This window comes from Patiria miniata, unplaced genomic scaffold (genome assembly GCF_015706575.1).
Source record: "Patiria miniata isolate m_02_andy unplaced genomic scaffold, ASM1570657v1 HiC_scaffold_14, whole genome shotgun sequence".
NCBI classification, from domain to species: domain Eukaryota; kingdom Metazoa; phylum Echinodermata; class Asteroidea; order Valvatida; family Asterinidae; genus Patiria; species Patiria miniata.
In genome coordinates this window covers 12385562-12406605 of record NW_024037052.1, presented here as the reverse complement: position 1 = coordinate 12406605, position 21044 = coordinate 12385562, and the positions used below count along the sequence as shown (strand labels likewise).

At 40.1% G+C, this 21044-nt stretch overlaps 1 protein-coding gene across 1 annotated transcript; it reads left to right on the top strand.

Moving 5' to 3' along the window:
* Window positions 1–656: 656 nt before the first annotated feature.
* LOC119722091 (eukaryotic translation initiation factor 2 subunit 3, Y-linked) lies at window positions 657–16061 on the top strand. The gene is made up of 12 exons (XM_038192112.1): window positions 657–713; window positions 4169–4232; window positions 4612–4739; window positions 6016–6137; window positions 7022–7116; window positions 8254–8412; window positions 9793–9927; window positions 10988–11082; window positions 12836–12980; window positions 13743–13912; window positions 14911–15083; window positions 15720–16061. Exons 1-12 carry the CDS (start codon window positions 657–659, stop codon window positions 15775–15777), a joined length of 1401 nt encoding a protein of 466 aa, XP_038048040.1. The 3' UTR covers window positions 15778–16061.
* The last annotated feature ends 4983 nt before the right edge of the window (window positions 16062–21044 follow it).

The window sequence follows — 21044 nt, the reverse complement described above, 5'->3', positions numbered from 1 at the left end:
CCGACGTCAAAAAAAATCTTTCCAATATGGATATTTACGAGTTCTCTGGAGAGCTCAGCTGAGCTCAGCACATATGACTCTATAACACGTGGGCCTTTCCACACTAAAGGGGTACAAAAGTGTGACATGGGATTGGGAAATGAAGCAGGATAACAATATCAAGTTGTTTGTCCTATTTTTCACTTACACAGTCCCACCCATTGCTGAGGATTGTGCTTTTGATGAATTGAAGTATTTCCTGGCAAATTTGATTTTATGCTCAAAGTGCTAACATGGACAGAAAGTTTGCCACGGGAATCGTGCAAGTTTTACCTGCAGTAGTTTTTTAATAATTTTGGCTTTATGGTTAAAAAAAAATGCCGACCTGAGGAAAAAAAACATGGCATATGTCATGTGCACCCGCTGCGCGCATCCTCTACCCCCTCCCCCATGAGCCACTTCAGATCCGCCCACATAGTGGCACATTTTGGGCTAATTCTTGTTTACGCAAACTTGGACATTATGAACTGTAGAAATATTTACTAAAATACGGAATCAAAAATATTAAGTATATATCATGCTTTAAATTTACAAATTGTTTGAAAATTGGAATTAATTGGAATTAAGCAATATACATTAGTGGACGAGCCCATGATTTCATCAGTCAGGCAAGCAAGATGGCGGCCGAACCCATGCTGAATCAACATCTGGCGAAACAAGATTTAGAAAATCTCGTAAGTTACATACTTCCCATTGAAAAAAATGAAAGCATGCCTCTTTTGATACAGTTTAAACATGGTGTGTTAATTTCATATCAATATTTTGTTTAAAATCGTAATTTGGTCGTTTTAAGGTCAACTCGTACGCGGCTGAGGTGAGGTGCGGGCTAGCCCCATAAATGTGGCCTATTTACTGGACTGCCTCCGTAAACATAGGCCACACGTCCACATGTACAAAAATCGTGTCGACTTTGCCAAATTTTGATTTTCACATTTAGTCTTAGTTTGTAGGATTTTTTGGCTTTAGAAGCATACTCACCCACTTTACAGGCTAGTCAGAAAGTGCTGCCTTTTTCAGATGTCTAATTTTTGTGAAATTTCATGTTGAAATTTTGATACGCAAACGTGTAAAAACAAATCTGGAAATTTTACGAAAAATATACATCTGAAAAAGGCAGCACTTTCTGATTAGCCTATAAAGAGGGTGAGTATGCTTCTTAAGCAAAAAACCGTACAAACTAAGCCTTAATTAATGTGAAAATCAAAATTTGGCAAAGTCGACACAATTTTTGTACATGTGGATGTGTGGCCTATGTTTACGGAGGCAGTCCAGTAAATAGGCCACATTTATGGGGCTAGGTGCGGGCCAACTCGTCATCATGTCATGTATAGTCGGACTCCCTATTATCGCGGCATCCCTATTATCGCGGCATCCCTATTATCGCGGCATGGGAAATTTCTCTTTTTACAGTGTCAAAACTCCTTCAAGTGGCGATTTTTATCCAGTTCACCAGTCATCAAGGATTTTCTACCGAAATGTATAAAAAGGACGATTAAAAAATGTTGTGTCTTTCGGGACTTTTAACGATTTTAATAAATATTAACGTTTTCCAAAACATGCAAAATTTTCCCTCACCGTGTCTGCTAAAAGGTACCGTTCATATTTTAACATAAATCTTTAATTGTGTTCTGTCCATGAAAGTTCCATTGTCTGGTTCCCATTCTTCAGCTGCAAATGTAAAATGAAGTCGAATGACGATATTTGCAGCGCGAAATCGTAACAACTTTTACGGGATCAAAATAAGCACCGCGCGTTAGCGAAAATAAAACGGCACACCGTGTAAAGTGAATGGCGCCCTCAATCGCGGATTAGTAGACTTGCCTCAGGGATTTGTGTTCTCCTTTCGGGGGAAGGGCAGGGTCTTAAGAAATCATCCTGCAGACATTTTGTCTTTAATCAACTTGAACGTTACAGGGAAAATATCAGACTTTATTCAGGGGGTGTTTTGGTCAAAGATAAACAATGAACACAAAAGTTGGGATCATTATAAAAACCACTTCCCGCATACCGCGATAATAGGGAGTCCACCTTCGTTCGCACACGCCGCGCATGTCTATTTTCACAGGCATCGTACACGGAATAAACCACACCACCCGTCAGATTTTTTTATATCAATTTAAAAAGGAAGAGTTATACTACACATAAGACAGGACAATTCAGGAAGGTTAGTGGGCAATCTCTATTCCGAACGAGAAACGTGATAAGTACCGCGATAATACGGCGTTCCATCCTACTCCTAGAACTATGAGGCTCCGCGTGAGCGGAGCGTCATAGATCAAGAAGCCCGCAAAATTGCCTGCAGCACAAAACACTAATAAAGTACAAAAACGTCCATCAAAAAGCGCGCACGCATGCTAGCGCCCTCATTTGTTTAGTTTTGGTTGGAACAGTGACGTCACTCCAGCCAACGGACGTCACGAAAGTGCTCAACCAATGACCAAAGCCGAAACATGTTTCTGGTAACTGGCGCGAAAACACGCTCGGTCATTGGATTAGCGACCGCGCCTTCAAGTAAGTGCGCGTGCGTATGAGGGTGGTTACTAAGCAAATCGTGCGTGCGCACTGCATATTAACGCTGCATAGACGTGATATGAGCGCCGAGAATAATTGTCAGGTCTAGGGAACCAGACTACACGCTGCACGGACGTACGTCATGTACGACTAGAATAGACTCGGCGGTGAGAAACTGATGAAAAGAGTCTACAACAACGTACAAGTTTAAATTTGCTTTAGAGTTTATTTTCCTGATTAAGGTCGGTCAGCATCGCATATGGAATTCCTGAACCCAGCGGCCCAATAGATAAGGACACACAAAAATTGGCTTCTCCAACAAGGTAAAAATATTGAAAATATTGGTCATAAATTTTTTCGCCCTGTTTTGAGCACTTCATATCCTGGACTCCCACCGTAACGTAGGGAGGAACGGGAGTCCACCGTAAGTTTTATGGGAAAAATGAGAAGAAATTATATGGGAAAAATGAGAAGAAAAAACCCCAAAACCATCCATTAATCTTCGAGTCACCATAATCGGCGCAGGTAATGCTTGCAATGCGCGTGTGTTGTCCAACGTAAAATTAATGCAAGTGCGTCGAAATAGGACCTCGTTGTTTTAGGGGGCCTGACGATACTACCATTTATCCTTAACTACACGCAGACGCCTCCATATGATCGTACCCCCCCCCCCCCCAAAAAAATTACCCCCTAAAAAAATTCCCTACCTACCTAGATCTATTTTGGAATGCCATGTAATCGGAAGAAGAAGTTTTGGGGGGGGGGGGTGGAGGGGGGCCTTATCGTCATTTTTGCAATGACTGACCTTCATTTAGACGAAACATGATGAAAAAAGTGGCATCAGGATGCAACTTTCTTTGCAAAATTTCTGAGTCCCAAAAAATGTTCAACAGCAAAATCAATCCACCCCTTCAAATATACACTACCTCCCCCCCCCCCCCATTTTTTTTAGGTTTTACCAAATAATGTTGCTTCGAACTTTGAATTGAGATATCAATTGATTTTGAACTGTGTGCTTTGTGGAATGCAAAACGGTTTCACACTTCTAAACATGTAAGCCAAGTCAATGGTAACACCACAGTTTTACCATCTTAAAAAGGGTCTGTACAAAAGATATTGCTCAATATTGCACGGCACTGCATGCCACCAGGATATGTGTATGAAATGGTTAACCCTAACTCCCTAGTAATTTTTGCTAGGATGCAACCTCAATCCTTCCAAATCCTCTGTTATTTCTTGAATGTGTTCCTTGGAGGGGTGACCACTGCCTGAATCCTTCAAAATCCTCCAGCAAACACTGCCAATATGTAGAGGCAGAGCCAGTGACATCCTGGAGCAGTGCGGGGGATTTCAAGTATAATCTAGGCCTAAGTTTATGCATGGCTGATCATAAACAACACAAGGTCCAGCCCAAGATCTTGACGTAGCATCTTACGAAATCAGCAACACACTTTGGCCATGTAACCTCAATCCTGCAAAATCCTCAATTTTGCAAAGAGTATTTTGGAGGATTATGGAAGGTTATGGTTAATTAATGTAAGTTGCATAGAAATAGATGGTTTAAATGGCAGTAGAATATCTTACAATATTTTCTCTCCATTTTTTTTTCTTTTTGAAGGATGCATCCAAATTGAACCCATTGTCACCGGAGGTGATAAGTCGACAAGCAACAATAAATATAGGTGAGTTATTGTTGGCACAGAAATAAGATAAACTATAATGATCCCACCCACTTTCATTTATTGGATAATATCAACCCTAACCACCCCAACCCTTCAAAATCCAACTGCATGGTTTGTTGGAATCTGTTGGAGCGAGTACTGCACTAGTAAACTGATTATGCTTTACATGGGGTCAGGCGTACCACCATAATCAGAGTCCAACAGTTCGGGTGTAGAGTTTACCATATGTTGTTGGATTTTGCAAGAGTGGGGAAGGTTCCTAGTAATAGTAATATAAATCACTCAATTGGATTAGGCTCAAGATTGGCCATTGTCATAATTTCCCCCAGATAGCGTTTTAAAAGAAGCTATAATTTGTTTTCCTAATTGATTTGACCAGGAACCATTGGCCATGTAGCCCACGGTAAGTCCACTGTGGTCAAGGCCATCTCCGGGGTCCAGACTGTCCGCTTCAAGAATGAGCTGATCAGAAATATCACCATCAAACTGGGATACGCCAACGCAAAGGTAAGGCAGTCTGTTAAAGGAAATGCACAACTTTTGCTTTTGCTGCAATTTTCAGAAATAAATGGATTTGGAGGATTAGGCCAAAAAAAATAAGTCTCCGGTTTCTGGTATGCGCGCGCGTCGCCGTAGCCATGCGCGTCGGCAAAATGAAAAAGTTTTTTTTTCAATGAAAGATGATGTCTCAAAACCGCCAAACTCACTGGTTTGACTGGAATTCTGCTGCTGCACAATTTTAACGTGTTTTTAGATGGGGTTATGATCGAGAATAAGCTTTATGTGGCCTCTCTGGACTCCCATATATTTGCACTAAGTTTAGTCGGGCACCATTTGCAGTCATTGGTCGACATTTGATGCAAAAAAGTCAGGTAAAAAAAAAAAAGCTGCGTCGCCGCACCACTTTTTGGACAAGCTCCATACCAGAAACCGGATACTTTTTTTTTTTGGCCTTAGTATGTTATAGCAAAATATTGTTAAACTGACTTGTTTCACTTTTTGGGCTTGTAGATGCTGGAAAAACAAAGAAAACCAATCATGTTCTTATAGTATAGTGTGATATATATTGCTTTTCACTGTTTCTGTGCTGATTTTCATGTTAATTACTGAAAAGAAAATGATACGTGTTCGGGTATTAACTACCTTCTTGGTTTGGCCTATGGGCTCCGTGCGCCAACAAAAGAGGGTGTCCTTTTACCTAGCAATGACGTCCCATGGGCGGGACATTTCATTGGTTGACGCGCACCATTCCTTAGGTGTGACGCACGTACACCAGGGGATGTGAACTATGTACACGCAGTGGCCGCGCTTCTGGGCAAAATTGCAGTCAGGCAAGATGGCGTCAGTCTGTCATCCCCAACTGTACTTTCTTTGCCGGTGAGGGGGTACTTGTGGACGGAGCGGATAGTGCTCGTTGTATTAATTCTCTATGCATGTATTGTTCTTTACATGATATTTGAATATATTCTAAGAACACAGTCGCGTTATTATTTGTTTGAAATCTATTCATTTCTTATGTTAACCCGTGTTGATCTTCAAATATATTCTCTTAAATTTGTTGTTTCAATTATTTACATGATTGTCTTATTCTATCCTCTTGTAAATCAGACAGTGTTAGTCTGAGGACGTTTGTGTTTGATATTGACATGTTTTAAATAACCTGGAGAAATGAAAATGAAATTGAAATATTCGTACTAGAATGCCGAGACCAAACAGAGAATTATACCAACCTTCCCGAAATGTTTTCATTTTCAAACAACTTTTTTCTCTTTCATAATCATAGATCTACAAGTGTGACAATCACGCGTGCCCTCGTCCCGGCTGCTACCGATCAGCCGGCAGTAACAAGGAAGACGTCTTCCCCTGCGACAGAACGGGCTGCAGTGGCAAATTCAGACTCTTAAGGTGAGGTTTCATTCATTTCTCCAAGTTTCATCTCTTATCAATTTCCTTTGAAATTCCCATAGACTTTTCACACATTTACACACATACTGGAATTTGTATCCTTGTGGAGCCATTTCTTTGTTCTCATGTACTGAAGTTTTTGAGTTTGAAAGTACAGTTTCAAAATGGTCTTATTTTAACCAGAATTAATTTCCTTGGCTGAAATTCGACATAATATCCCTTTTCTAGTTTTTGAGTAAAATCCATATATCTATTTCATGAAAACCTTGTGGTTCATCTATAGAAATTGCCCTGTGGAGACGTATACAATCTTTTGTTCCCTATTGTGTGCATGTCTCCAGAGGGTACGGTGTATCAGATCGTCTTGAATTGGGTGTGTAATGTGTTTTGTCAAAAACAGACCCTCTCAGGGCAGCTATTTGATAAAGACTTTACACAATATTGTTTTTAAAAAAAATAGGTCTTACCCTTTTTTAAGAAAGTTTAATAATTGAACACTGACTTGCATTTGTATTCGGCAAAATTATGCCCGTTTGAAGTTCATAATGTCGAAAAGGTGAAAACAAGAGAAATTGATTGTTTGGGATGTAATGATACACCCCGACATATCATCCATAATTTTTTTTTGAAAGAGGCAAAATCATGGGTTGAAACCTTCAGAGTATTTTGTAGACATACCAATATTTAGGATCACAAATTTGCCCCCAGAAAAGCTGAAAATCGGAGAAGAAAATCACTCCCTGTTTTGGGGTAATATCTCCATTTCAAGGTCTGCCCAGCAGCGTCTGGTTTTTGATAGAAAATATCACATGTATTTTACAAATGTCAGAATTACTCTCAGGATTTCATTTGTATTTTATCAAAATGTTCATTTGTGCCCACAGGCACGTTTCCTTCGTGGACTGCCCAGGTCACGACATTCTTATGGCCACCATGTTGAACGGTGCCGCTGTGATGGACGCTGCCTTACTACTCATTGGTATGTTCACAAACAGTTTATTGACCCAAATATGAACTCCATCTACGTACACTGTACTGCGACGGAGGCCAAGAAATAAACATCTCAAAACCACGAGGAAAAACAATACTGCAAAATATCTCCAACTTACTGTTGTGAATTTTGTTGAAACTGGCCATATACATCTGCAGTGTTTATTTTGCCATAATTTGATTAGTTTACTCTTGAATCTTGAGAAATAAATCGATAAAATGTCTTCCCATATGGCCACCCCCATCAGTCCTCCCCAAAGCTCATAATATGGTAACACTTCCCTTTTTCAATATTATTTTCAAATAATTTTCCCCCTAAATCTTCCTAATCATATTCACACTCTTTTCATTGTAATTTTAATTATTTCTGATATTTTCCTTTTGCATTAACTTTATACATTTGTATGTTTTAAGCTATCTATAACTGTAAAAATGTCTCAATTCGGCCTTTGGCAGCAATGACGTTTTATTTTAATAAACCACTTAAAATCAAACAAAGAAATTCTTTGATTTGGAAATTCTTTGTTCTTTACTTCATGTGTTCGCAGCACTCATGTCACCTTTTTCAACCCTAACCGCCCTGAATCCTCTAAAATCCTTTTTGCAAATTGGAGGAATTTGCAGGATTGAGGTTACATGGCCAAAGTGCGTTGCTGATTTCGGAGTACACACTGTGTCAAGGCCTTGGGCCGGACCTTGTGTTGTTTATGCTCAGCCGTGCATAAATTTAGTCCTTGATTGTACTTGACATCCTCCGCACTGCTCCAGGATGTCACTGCCTCTGCATCAGCCTATTGACAGTCATAGCCGGATGATTTTGCAGGATTCAGGCAGTGGTCACCCCTCCATGGACCATATTCAAGAAACAACGGAGGAATTTGCAAGATTGAGGCTATATGCTAATTTTCCATGAGGCCAGTTGGAGGATTTTGCAGGATTGAGGCTACATCCTAGCAAAAGCCCTAGGGAGTTAGGGTTTTAATAGTGACGCTAATAGTGCAGCGTATTGCACTCACTTTTCCTTGTAAAATTCCCTAGTCGCCATACAATGCAATACGTGAACCAAAACATTCACTCAGGTAACTGGGGCTTGTTTTCCTCTTTTTTTTCCTTCTCAATCATACAGCCGGTAATGAGTCCTGCCCCCAGCCCCAGACCTCAGAGCACTTGGCCGCCATCGAGATCATGAAGCTGAAGCACATCCTGATCCTGCAGAATAAGATTGACCTGGTGAAGGAGGCACAGGCTAGGGAGCAGTATGATCAGATCCTCCGATTCGTCCAAGGTAAGACCAGTAACATGAGACTCTGTAGCCGGAATTCCGGTGTTTTTTTAAATCTCACAAAATTCCATTTTTTTTTCTGAAAAAAATACATATTGTAAGGATTGCGCCTACATATTGTAAGGATTGCACCTACATATTGTAAGGATTGCGCCTACATATTGTAAGGATTGCGCCTACATATTGTAAGGATTGCACCTACATATTGTAAGGATTGCACCTACATATTGTAAGGATTGCACCTACGTATTGTAAGGATTGCGCCTACATATTGTAAGGATTGCACCTACATATTGTAAGGATTGCGCTTACATATTGTAAGGATAGCACCTACATCATATTGTAAGGGTTGCGCTTACATATTGTAAGGATTGCGCCTACATATTGTAAGGATTGCGCCTACATATTGTAAGGATTGCACTTACATATTGTAAGGATTGCGCCTACATATTGTAAGGATTGCGCCTACATATTGTAAGGATTGCGCCTACATATTGTAAGGATTGCGCTTACATATTGTAAGGATTGCGCCTACATATTGTAAGGATTGCGCCTACATATTGTAAGGATTGCGCTTACATATTGTAAGGATTGCGCCTACATATTGTAAGGATTGCGCCTACATATTGTAAGGATTGCGCCTACATATTGTAAGGATTGCGCCTACATATTGTAAGGATTGCGCCTTCATATTGTAAGGATTGCACCTACATATTGTAAGGATTGCGCCTACATATTGTAAGGATTGCGCCTACATATTGTAAGGATTGCGCCTACATATTGTAAGGATTGCACCTACATATTGTAAGGATTGCGCCTACGTATTGTAAGGATTGCGCCTACGTATTGTAAGGATTGCGCCTACGTATTGTAAGGATTGCGCCTACGTATTGTAAGGATTGCGCCTACGTATTGTAAGGATTGCGCCTACGTATTGTAAGGATTGCGCCTACGTATTGTAAGGATTGCGCCTACATATTGTAAGGATTGCACCTACATATTGTAAGGATTGCGCCTACATATTGTAAGGATTGCACCTACATATTGTAAGGATTGCGCCTACATATTGTAAGGATTGCACCTACATATTGTAAGGATTGCACCTACATATTGTAAGGATTGCGCCTACATATTGTAAGGATTGCGCCTGAATATTGTAAGGATTGCGCACGCGCAGCGTCGTTCGTTGAAGTAGTCTTAAAAACAAGTCTTTGTTGTTGCCGAGCCTGCATGCGATACAGGCGGCCAACGTACTTGCACGCAGTATACAACGGCGCTTTGCGTGTTGCTTCGCACACGTTGAACACCCCATGTGATCTCTTATATCCAATCAAGATCAGGCCAACTTGATCAGAATTCTGCTCCTGTTTTGATTTTTGACAGGGACCGTTGCGGAGGGAGCGCCAGTTGTCCCCATCTCGGCTCAGCTCAAGTACAACATTGAAGTCATCTGTGAATACATCACCAAGAAAATCCCCATCCCTGTCAGGGACTTCACCTCAGAACCAAGACTTATCGGTGAGTCTGACCGACGGCATCCAGAGATTTCAAGCTTCATCAAAAAGTATCAGAAGTACAGAGATGTTAGACCAGAATCATGCGAAAGTTTGTGGTAGTAAGGCTACTCGGCGCGAAAGCAGACGGAAATGTGAATTTTTTAATTGGCACTGGGTGTTCGCAAAAGTTGAACACACTTCAACTATGGCAATGTTATCCGACGTCAAATATGCTTCACATTCGCATCTGCCAGAAGTAAGAACAGGTCTTAACCCTAACCCACCTCAATCCTCCAAAATGCTCCTGGTGGTTTTGGAGGATTGAGGATAGACGGTGCTTGAGAAACATGAGGATTTTGGAGGATTGAGGATGAATGGTGTTTGAGAAACATGAGGAATTTAGAGGATTGAGGATGAATGGTGTTTGAGAAATATGAGGAATTTGGAGGATTGAGGATGAATGGTGTTTGAGAAACATGAGGATTTTGGAGGATTGAGGATGAATGGTGTTTGAGAAACATGAGGATTTTGGAGGATTGAGGATGAATGGTGTTTGAGAAACATGAGGATTTTGGAGGATTGAGGATGAATGGTGTTTGAGAAACATGAGGATTTTGGAGGATTGAGGATGAATGGTGTTTGAGAAACATGAGGATTTTGGAGGATTGAGGATGAATGGTATTTGAGAAACATGAGGATTTTGGAGGATTGAGGATGAATGGTGTTTGAAAAACATGAGGATTTTGGAGGATTGAGGATGAATGGTGTTTGAAGAGGAGGATGATTTTGGAGGATTAAAGATGAATGCATTTTGAGAGGCAGGACTGTCTTACGATTTTGAAGGATTCAGGTGCTGGGTATCCTTCATTTGAACATAAGAGCAAACTTTTTGAGGATTTTGGAGGATTGAGGATGGTTCCTAACAAAAAGGGCCTAGGGGCTTAGGGTTAAAGTTCATTATGCAATGCGATAATCTGACATACTTTGTCAGACTCCTTCTTGCCAACTCCAAAGATGATCAATTTTGAATTTGCTAGTTGTAATTTACCTTTAATTTTACGAAATGTTCTTTTGTTATACAGTGATTCGATCCTTTGACGTCAACAAACCAGGAAGTGAAGTCAAAGACCTAAAAGGAGGCGTGGCTGGAGGCAGCATATTAAGGGGGGTGCTGCGGGTATGTATATCTCCCTGCAACTTCAAAACTATTGCTGCTTAATATTGTACATAAGCCTGTTTGACCTAATACTAAATGTTTCAATCTCTCCATGGCCAAGGATCTCAAAATATGATAATGCTTCGTCTGAGCATTCACAGCAGTAAGGAATAACTAAGGGGCCATTCAGAATTTTCAATGTTTTAAAATTTCGACCTTTTTTCCAAATTATTTTGACCCACCCACCCACCCCTAATTTTGATTCATAAAAAACTGAACATGTACATTTACATGCACTTGCATGTACAGTGTGTACATATACTTGAACATGTACATGTATACCCATGTACATGTACATGTACATGTGTACCCATGTACATGTGTGTCTAGTTCAGTGACGGCGTGAAGTTGTCGGTCTTCCTCTTTTGCAGTGGTGGCCTTCAGTTTTCTTGTATTTTACCAGCTGATATGCTGTTTGGAAAAACAGGTTGCAGTCTTGGAAGCCACAAAGATGACCCGGGTTTTGTCATTATCTGGAATTAGCCCCATAAATGCGGCCAATTTACTGGACTGCCTCCGTAAATAAAGGTTACACTGCCACCATGTACAAAAAACATGTCGAACTTTGACAAATATTGATTTTCACATTTAGGCTTAGTTTGTAGTTTATTTTTGCTTTAGAAGCATACTCACCCTCTTTATAGGCTAATCAGAAAGTGCTGCCTTTTTCAGGTGTCTATTTTTCGTGAAATTTCCAGATTCGTTTGCACACGTACGTTTGCGTATCAAAATTTCCACATGAAATTTTACAAAAAATAGACAGCTGAAAAGGCAGCACTTTCTAATTAGCCTATAAAGGGGGTGAGTATGCATGCTTCTAAAGCAAAAATGAACTTCAAACTAAGTCTAAATGTGAAAATCAAAATTTGACAAAGTTCGACATGTTTATGTATATGGTGGCAGTGTGGCCTTTATTTACGGAGGCAGTCCAGTAAATTGGCCACATTTATGGGGCTATTTCTGGATGAGGTGGATGACATGTGACATACGAGGTTGTGCCTGTCACGTGAGGTAGCTGAGAAAAACATTCCCTCGTACCCCCTGCCCTGTTTGCAGGCAGGGGTACGAGCGAAAGAAAAACATCAGGTTTGGGCAGTCATCACATCACAGGCTGCGGTCCTCATAGTCTTGGAGTCCAGTGGTTGAATAGTCCAGTTTTTATTGCGATTGGTAATCGACATCCGCGGCGTGCTATAGAGCCGATCTAGTACACTGGTACCCTGCTACCTCTGCACGGCCTAACCACTAGATACGCCCGGCATCCAAGTTTATTGAAAAACCACCCCCCTCTCATGCCACAGTGGGTCTATATATATACACGTACATGACGTACATGTACAGTACATACAGGGGACCAAGTTGGAAAAGAAACACGCATCGCGATATCGGAACGCTTGCGCGTTGTTCAGGCAAGTCAAAAGATCTATCTTTCTTTGGTTTTTTTTTCCTTTTTCCCATGGAAAGTGAATTTCGATTTTCAATTATTAAGCTTGACCCACCCACCCACAATTTGGAAAAAAGATCGAAATTTTAAAACATTGAAAATTCTGAATGGCCCCTAAACTTGCCAAAAGTGATATCAAGAATTGTTCCTGAAAAAAATGCTTTCCCGTACATTTACCCCAGAATAGGTACGTTGGGTGTACATCTAGTTATTTGGAATAGTTTGCCAACCTTGGGAGTATTTAACGAACTGGGTTATTGCTTATTGTAGGTGGGCCAAGAGATTGAGGTCCGTCCCGGCATCGTGTCCAAAGACAGCGAGGGCAAGCTGCAGTGCAGACCCATCTTCTCCAAGATTATCTCGCTCTTTGCTGAGAAGAATGACCTCCAGTATGCCGTCCCCGGCGGGCTCATTGGTAAGTCAATCTTCTCAAAGTCCCACCTAACCCCAACCCTAACACCCACTTCAATTTTTTTTTTCGGCCACTTTTCCAAATCCAAAGGAATATATTTCAGTTGAAGATAATCAGAAAGCTGTTGAATTTAATAACTTGAACCGAAGGACTTAAGGTTATACTGCCCTGAGCATCGAAGTTCAACAGATGTTGCCCAGTCTTGGCTTTTGATGAATTGGACCTAACCTTAACATTAACCCTACGGTGTGAAAAATCATGTTAAAATTTGAGGAGTCGAGACTGTTAGGGTTAGTAAAGTTGAACTCAAACTCCCAAGGCAATACGACGATGAACTAGTGGTGTGCTTGAAAGACGGTCTTATCAAAACTCAGGATGACAAAAAAAAAAGGCAACCTGGTAAATTCCTTCTATTGTCAGGAACTCTAGTCCTTAACAAAACTGAACAGTGTGATTACTGGCAGTGTCTGAATGGCTTTATAGCTTTACGGTTTTAACTGCAACTTTTGCGAACGTCATCTGTCACGCCTTAAAATGCACATAAACATGGAATCTATTTTGGTTGTCCATGGATGAAGCCTGCTGAATAGCTTCACACAGTAAAGCTATAAAGCTCTTCAGACAACTTCCAGGATTTGCATTTTGGGGTTAGGGTTTCTTTTAAGTTTTCCCGTACTAGCCCTAAATGCACACCACTAGACCTAACTCCCCAATCTTTAAATCTGTTGTCCTGATGGTCCTTGCTTTGTTGCCTGCTTGCCCCAGGTGTGGGTACCAAGATTGACCCGACCCTCTGCCGAGCCGATCGTCTCGTGGGCCAGGTCTTGGGAGCTGTCGGAGCTCTACCGGACATCTATACAGAGCTGGAAATCTCCTACTTCCTCCTGAGACGTCTGCTGGGAGTACGGACCGAGGGAGACAAGAAAGGTGCTAAGGTACGAGACCGGGAACAGAGCCATGGAATCGCCTTGCAGAGAAGTTGTTGAGCAGTTTTCATAAGCATCTATTCAAAATATGACTCGACAACTTTTGAATTGAAAATGGTTTCCTAGAATATTGTTTTCTCAGAATAAACAGCATTCACAGAGCTTAAAACTATCAGGTTAGTTGTTAAGCACTCGTCTTTAGATTTTGAGCACTTTTGCTGCTTCAGATGAAAAAAACGCACAAATGACCAGTGATCTACCCTAAGTTTAAATTCCCCTCGGATATTAAACATGTACAGATGGTTATTCCTAGTATGGAAACCCGGTGAAGAAAAATTGTTCCCATAATTAACTTATCCGTACAATGCTTGAATCTGTTTCATACTCATTAAAATGGGTAGAAGTGTGGTACACGTACCTCTTTCTGAAAATACAGTAAGTGAAAAAATGCATGGAGAAGTAATTGAATCGGACTTTGGGCTAAAAACTTACCACCGTCTGTGTGTTTGTGTACCCACAGAGAGTATGTGGGTCCAAGGACAAACTCAGTAGGGAACTAGTCACCAGCAATATGCAGCACATGACATTCTGCGCCAAGTTCGAGCAAGGACCATTTCGACTAGTGATTGATTTGTAACGTTCCTTTAACAGGCCTGCGCACAAATAGCAACGTGGGAACATCTCCAGTCAAATGCGACTATTAGTTACCAGCGATGCAACCAGCCCCAGTAGGTTGGTTCCAAATAGTCGACTAGCGTAGTCAACCATCATCGACTAGACAGAGTTCGGGCTAACTTTAGTTAAACCATGGTTAACCAATGGTCAACAATGTTTCTTGCGCGAACCAGCCCCTGGCTGGTACAGTCGACTCTCGTTATTACGAGGTTCTCCGGACTTAGTTAATTTCCTTGTATTATCCGGAAGCTCGTCGTAATGCGGAGAGCTATTTTCCACACGATCATGTGCACAAACTGTATAAGAATCTGTGTAATGTTCCTTGTTTACAGGTGCAAAAGCTGAGCAAAGGGGAGGCCCTCATGGTCAACATTGGCTCTCTGTCCACTGGTAGCCGTGTCCTAGCGGTCAGGGCCGATTTGGCTAAGATCGTACTGACCAATCCCGTCTGCACGGAGATCGGTGAGAAGATTGCACTCAGCAGACGTGTCGAGAAACACTGGAGGTAAGCAGTTGCTGGTCCTAGAGTAAAGATGCGACTTTGCGTTTAATTTTGTAAACATTAAGCAAATTTATTAAGAAACGTTTAAATGCATGTTTAGTTATTTCACAAAAGCTGACGTTTGCCCATGATGTCTGTAGACCGGCATGATTGCATAATAAATCAACAATGAATGACATAACAAATATCAGTAGGTCATTGAAAAAGTAAAAACTGTTTTATGTCGGGTACTTGTAGCCAACTCTACAAATTACTAAGTAACTTCTCGGACGATAGAAAAGAAAGGTTTTGAATGTCATTTGCGGTGGATTTTAGAAATGAAAACAAGGCCAAATGGGAAAAACAAAAGCATATTTACTTTGTTTATGACAGAGTTTGTGCTTGAAAACGTAAATTATTTCAGATAAAAACAGTTCCCCAACATAAGCTTAGATTTCTTTTTTTTTTGCTCTTTAGTTTGTAATTTAAAGCTTTTTTTTTAAATAACCAAATTTTCCAATAAGGAGTTTTTAGAACTGAGACGACGATTTGTGCAATGAAATTTGAAAACCTGTAACTCTACTCTCCGAGACCCTCAAGTATACTACAGTTTTATTTGACAGATGTATTACATTTACATTTGTTGTTCGTTTCCTTTAGATTGATTGGCTGGGGACAAATCCGTAAGGGGATCACAATCAAGCCGACGGAATCATGAGATGCTGCCACGTAGGTCCACACTTAATCCTCATTGCCCCCTAGATTGCTCATACATCGTCGCCATCTTGGTCTTGCACCCAGAAGTGTACTATTAAAATAGACTGACAAATTCGTCATCATGTCAAATGCACCAGCCTATGTCTGGAATTGCATCTGAAGTACAGCGATGGCTACAACGTTTAAAGAATTATTGATTAAAGGGAAAATACAACATTTGCAAACATTGAAGAATAAAACTACCACGTTTTTACGAAATACCTTACTAGAATGTTGGTAAATGACAATCTTAAGCATCCTGTAAAATTATGGCACCTGGTGTCAAGTCATTTTCAAGAAAATGGTATTTTTGTATACATTTCCAACGGTGGTTGGCCGACCACCGTTGGAGAAACCTAACTATTTTTCAACTACTGCTCCTAATTTAATTTCAGTCCAAATGTTGTTTGCTATTGGTTACATGTTTATGAACGGGTGCAGGCCAGCTAGACTGGTTCCCTTACCTTACAATTTTCCGACATCTATAAATTGATCCATTTTATCTTTAGTGGAGTCAGGGAACCAGACGACTTTAACGTTTTTGTTTTTCTTGATTTTTCCAGCATTTTCGAACACAAAACTTCAAACATGTCAGTTAAACAATATTTGATCTATTATACTAACCCCTCAAATACTTCATTTCTGAAAATTACAGCAAAAGCCAATGATGTACATTCCCTTTAAGCAGTCCTTTTTGTGTTGTACATTCTCAGTAACAAAAGATGTAGCTATTCATATTTCAAATTGAAGTAGAAGATGCCCCGAAATTCTCTGAAAAAAGCACCCTAACCCACCTGCTATCTGAACAGTCACAGACAGTCAAAAAATCAATCCTCTTCCCCTGCAATGCCTTTTACACAGGCTAGTCACCAACACTCGGATCATATTTCAAGCAAGCACTGTGACTAGTCAAATTCAGTCAACAGACAAAAACAGGCAAGAAGTAGGCACAGCTGGCTTATCAATCACCTACAGTCAAAGCATAGCTATATCAAGTTTAACACAAACAGTCACAGCCAGTCAATCCTGCTTTATGTAGGCTGGGAGCTCTGAATTGTTGAAAACAGTCACTTGATTGATTTTGACTGATAGGACAACTTGGCACAGAATGCATATTTGCATAGGAGGGTTAAATATTAATTTAAGACACATGTTTCTGAATTACAAAACAGTAGATGCCTATTATTCTTTGTAACAGACAAAAGACAAAATCTGAACCCCCTTTCTGAATCCGATTTTTGTACATTAACTTCCAATCACTTTCGAAAGCAGAAGTATTGGGGGGGGGGGACTTAACATAAAATTTGAAGACAGAGTATAGACAGTAGTACTTGTTAGTGTATACACCTCAATACTCATTTATTCATTAGTGGCTTTGAAAGGTTCTACTCATCAACACGTATCGACAAAGCAACTTGTCAGGATACTTTACATTTCCTAGACTGTAAATTATTACTCTATCCCCGTTCTAAGTTTCTTATTATATTACAAGGTTGTTTTTTGGCAATCCAATATGAACATACTTCTAAAGCCACCCCAGATGGTTTTGACATAATGAGATCATGAGTGCATTTGTGCAGACAACATAACCTGAGAATGGTATGGTATTGCTATTCTTTTTCTTTTTCTTTTGTGCATTTGAAAACATCTGCCACTTCCACGTCAGTGCGTATTAAATTTCCACATCTTCGTGTTGCGGATGCACTTTAATTTAATAACCCCAACCCTGCTGAATCCAACAGGATCCAACTATATCATATACCCTATGGAGCCTGTTGGATTGAGCAGTTAACCCCTTGTGTACATTCCTGATGCAAAATGTTGGATTCAGCAGGCAATTGAACCGCATTTTAACGCGATGTTGGACTCCGTTGGATTCAACAGACAACTGAAAATAAGGCACAGTGGATCGAGAAAGAAACTCCGGTTAGACTCTGTTGGATTTAGCAGGGTAGTCCTGAGGAACTACTAGGGGATTAGGGTTATGAGTTGACACAGTTTTGTCATGACCCTTATTAAAATAAATGGATGAGTCGATCAGTACATGAAATGGAATACACGTCTCTCCTTACTATTGCCAAAATGGTGAAGTTTTGCTATATTTGAGTACGAACACGGCTTCTTCTAGTATGTTATTCTAATAGCTCTATTGGTAGTTCATGATATATTTCTGTTTTAATCATGCAAATGATTTGATGTTCTTTTTTGAGGAGAATGTTGGATTCTTCAGGGCATTTCTTGTGATTTAGTTTAAAAAGGTTAAAAGAAGTACTAACTTCGGTCTGTCTTGTATCCAACGAATTGAAATTAATTCACTCGCTAACAGATGACTGTATCAGCGTGTGTCACTCATTTTAGGGCTGTCTATCTTCGAATAATTTAATATTTAAGTACTCGAAACTGCGTTTAACTGAAATTTCGGATATTCGATACTGCCAGCTGCAACTACATGCCGCAGTGGTCAAAAGTTGCACGCAGAGCTCGCCAGTTAAAGCTACAGTCCATCATTTGCAGCTATCCAAAAAGTAACTGACGTAATTATTGTTGAAAAACATACTTGGTTTAAAGATAGTAATGGACTAAACTCCCTGTGAAATTATTCTTTCTGGCAAGCTGTCATTCTGAAGAAATCAATGAAAGAAGGCCATTTCCAACGATGTTTCTAAAGATGCATTCTTGGACATTTCCGTTAGTAGGTTGTATTTAATTCGTCAAAGCGCGCGCAAGCATTGACACGCGCTCGGTTGCTATAATTCCTTGGTTCAGTGCGGGACATCATGTAGCTGCAATCGGCTCGGTGAGAACGTGTCTCGGACGCTGAATTCAGGCCAACTTCAAAACATAACTCAGCAACTTTTGGTTTGAAATCGAGATCCTAGAATATTTTTTTTCTCGGAATATACAGCATTCACTGAGCTGAAACTTCATCAGGTTAGTTGTTCAGCACCCTTTTTTAGATTTTGAGCACGTTTGTTGCTTCAAACTAACATAATGCACAAATTACAAATGATGGAAGCTACCTTTTAAAACTTTTGTGCGGTGATCGATATGGGGCACTGGAGTGTTTTGGTGTGAGTACTTTACAACTATCAAGGGCTTCAAAACACAAAAAAATGGTACCTGACAATAAATCACCCCAACTTTACTAAACAATAACATCACAGTCGTGTGGTACGTAGTATTTTGGTTTTCGCATATTCAAACCGGCACAAAGCTATTCGAATATCGGGTTGATGATAGAAAATTCAAGTATTTGGCAAATTGGGGACAGCCCTTACCCATTTTATGTTGTGAAAGTCATTTTGCTTTTACTTTTGATGGAATTCTTGAGCAAAATGGAGACCAGTTAGGCTTATCTTTTTCTTTTACTCAACTGTCGATTTATTTTATCATGATTCGTTCATTCAGCCGCCTAATCTCCTCTTAACATTTTCTGTCTCTACATCTCTATATCTCACAACATTGAGGAATGAAATAATAAATTAGCCCAAGATATTTTACAAGACTTGTTGATGATATACACATCAAATAAATATTTGGTGATACAAATGGTAAAAATGTTGTACTTTGACCTTTATTTGACCTTTGAACCTACTTTGACCTTATTTAGTATGATGCGTAAATAATAATTTTCGATTGATATCACGTTACCCATCTCCATTATGATTATCACGATGAGTATTCCCAAAACGTAGAGTGTGGACTTTCGTCATTGATTGCTACAGTAGTCGTAAATCGGGCACAATTAGGTCCCCAGCACTGTCACCTTAGTTCTAGTGACAGCACGTTCTGTTTGTTTAGTCTTATCTGGTGAACTTCTCGACAAGCAAATCAAACACAATACCTGTACGTAATAGCCCCTATACAATAAACTGTTTACATCTGAATCTGGGACTCCCATGCATTATTGTTCATTGTGCGCTATACTTTACAAATACTCCCTGACAACAGGATTCAAAATTTGGCATCTCTGCATTAGGTTTGTATACTCCTTGGCTGTTGACACCAGACTATGTTATCTTATCTACAGGTCATTTCTGTTCTTCTTCCCAAACTCTGTGATGTGTGTCTGTATGAGAACGGCAGCTAGCCAAAAGTTCATTCTAATGATCAGTAATATGCCCATTTGGACATAGTAAAAGACTGTGTGCATATTGAGTATTATTGTGGCTTAGGCTTCCATATTTGCAATTGGAACACTACAGTGGCTAGTCGTAGCCATACACAATAGTGTCCAGTTTTAGCATTATGGAGCGCACTGGTCCAATGGTTACAGTGCCCCACTCATGTGCAATGGTATGTGGGTTTAAACCCTGACTGGGAAACTCGATCCTTGTGTTCTTGGGCAAGACACTTTACCACAAGTGCCTGTCTCCACCCAGGAGTCCAAGTGGGTACCTGTTAGGGGCAGAGACAAGAGGGCGCCGATCTCGATCCACTGCAGTAAAGTGGTCTCGTGGCCCGATGAACAAGGGTCATAATTGTTGTGAAGCACTTTGAGACTTTGGTATGAAGTTGTTTGTTATATCAGAATTTTGTATTAAGAGGAACATCGGGCCCATTCATTGTGCACATAACTGCACAGTCGAGATCAAGGCTTCATGTTTGCTATACCCAGATTTGTATTAACAGTGTTTGTACTAACCAGAGTCGACTGTATAAGCACCATATCATCGTTATTGTTATTGCGAAGTTGAAGGAAGGGTCATGCACACTTTTACATTGGTGTCCAAATCTGCAAGAGGATACAAGGTGATCTTGTTTACACAGCGATTCAAATTATCGATAACAAGTGTACATATCAAACAACCACCTGTTGTATAAAACCGAATCAACTGTGATTGCTCGACATCAAAGAAATTATTAGAAATGCATACACCATAAATAATAGACATTTGATATTACTACAATAGATCGTTTATCCTACTTCCTATTTTCCTAAATTTAAGTTTACTTAAAGTAAACTTAAATTTTTGTCATGCTGTTATACTATCATTTTACAAGTTAGTAGTTTCTTTCAAGCTAATAACGTGCAATCCCTCGAAACACACCTTTGTGTCCCATTTAACCTTATTTACATTTTTAGTTCTGCCATTTTCATGGGTATTTTGGTGTCTTGTTGGTTTTTATGCTTATGCAAATTTTCATATTCATGAGCAAAAGTTTTCAGGCCGAAACCTCAATGTTACAGCTAATTCAGCACCCAAAAATGCCTGATTTTTTTTTTTA

Coding starts and splice junctions, on each gene's coding strand:
- LOC119722091 (XM_038192112.1), top strand. CDS start 657: ATGGCGGCCGAACCCATGCTGAATCAACATCTGGCGAAACAAGATTTA. Junction 4,740..6,015: donor TGGGATACGCCAACGCAAAG/GTAAGGCAGTCT, acceptor TCATAATCATAG/ATCTACAAGTGTGACAATCA. Junction 8,413..9,792: donor GATCCTCCGATTCGTCCAAG/GTAAGACCAGTA, acceptor GATTTTTGACAG/GGACCGTTGCGGAGGGAGCG.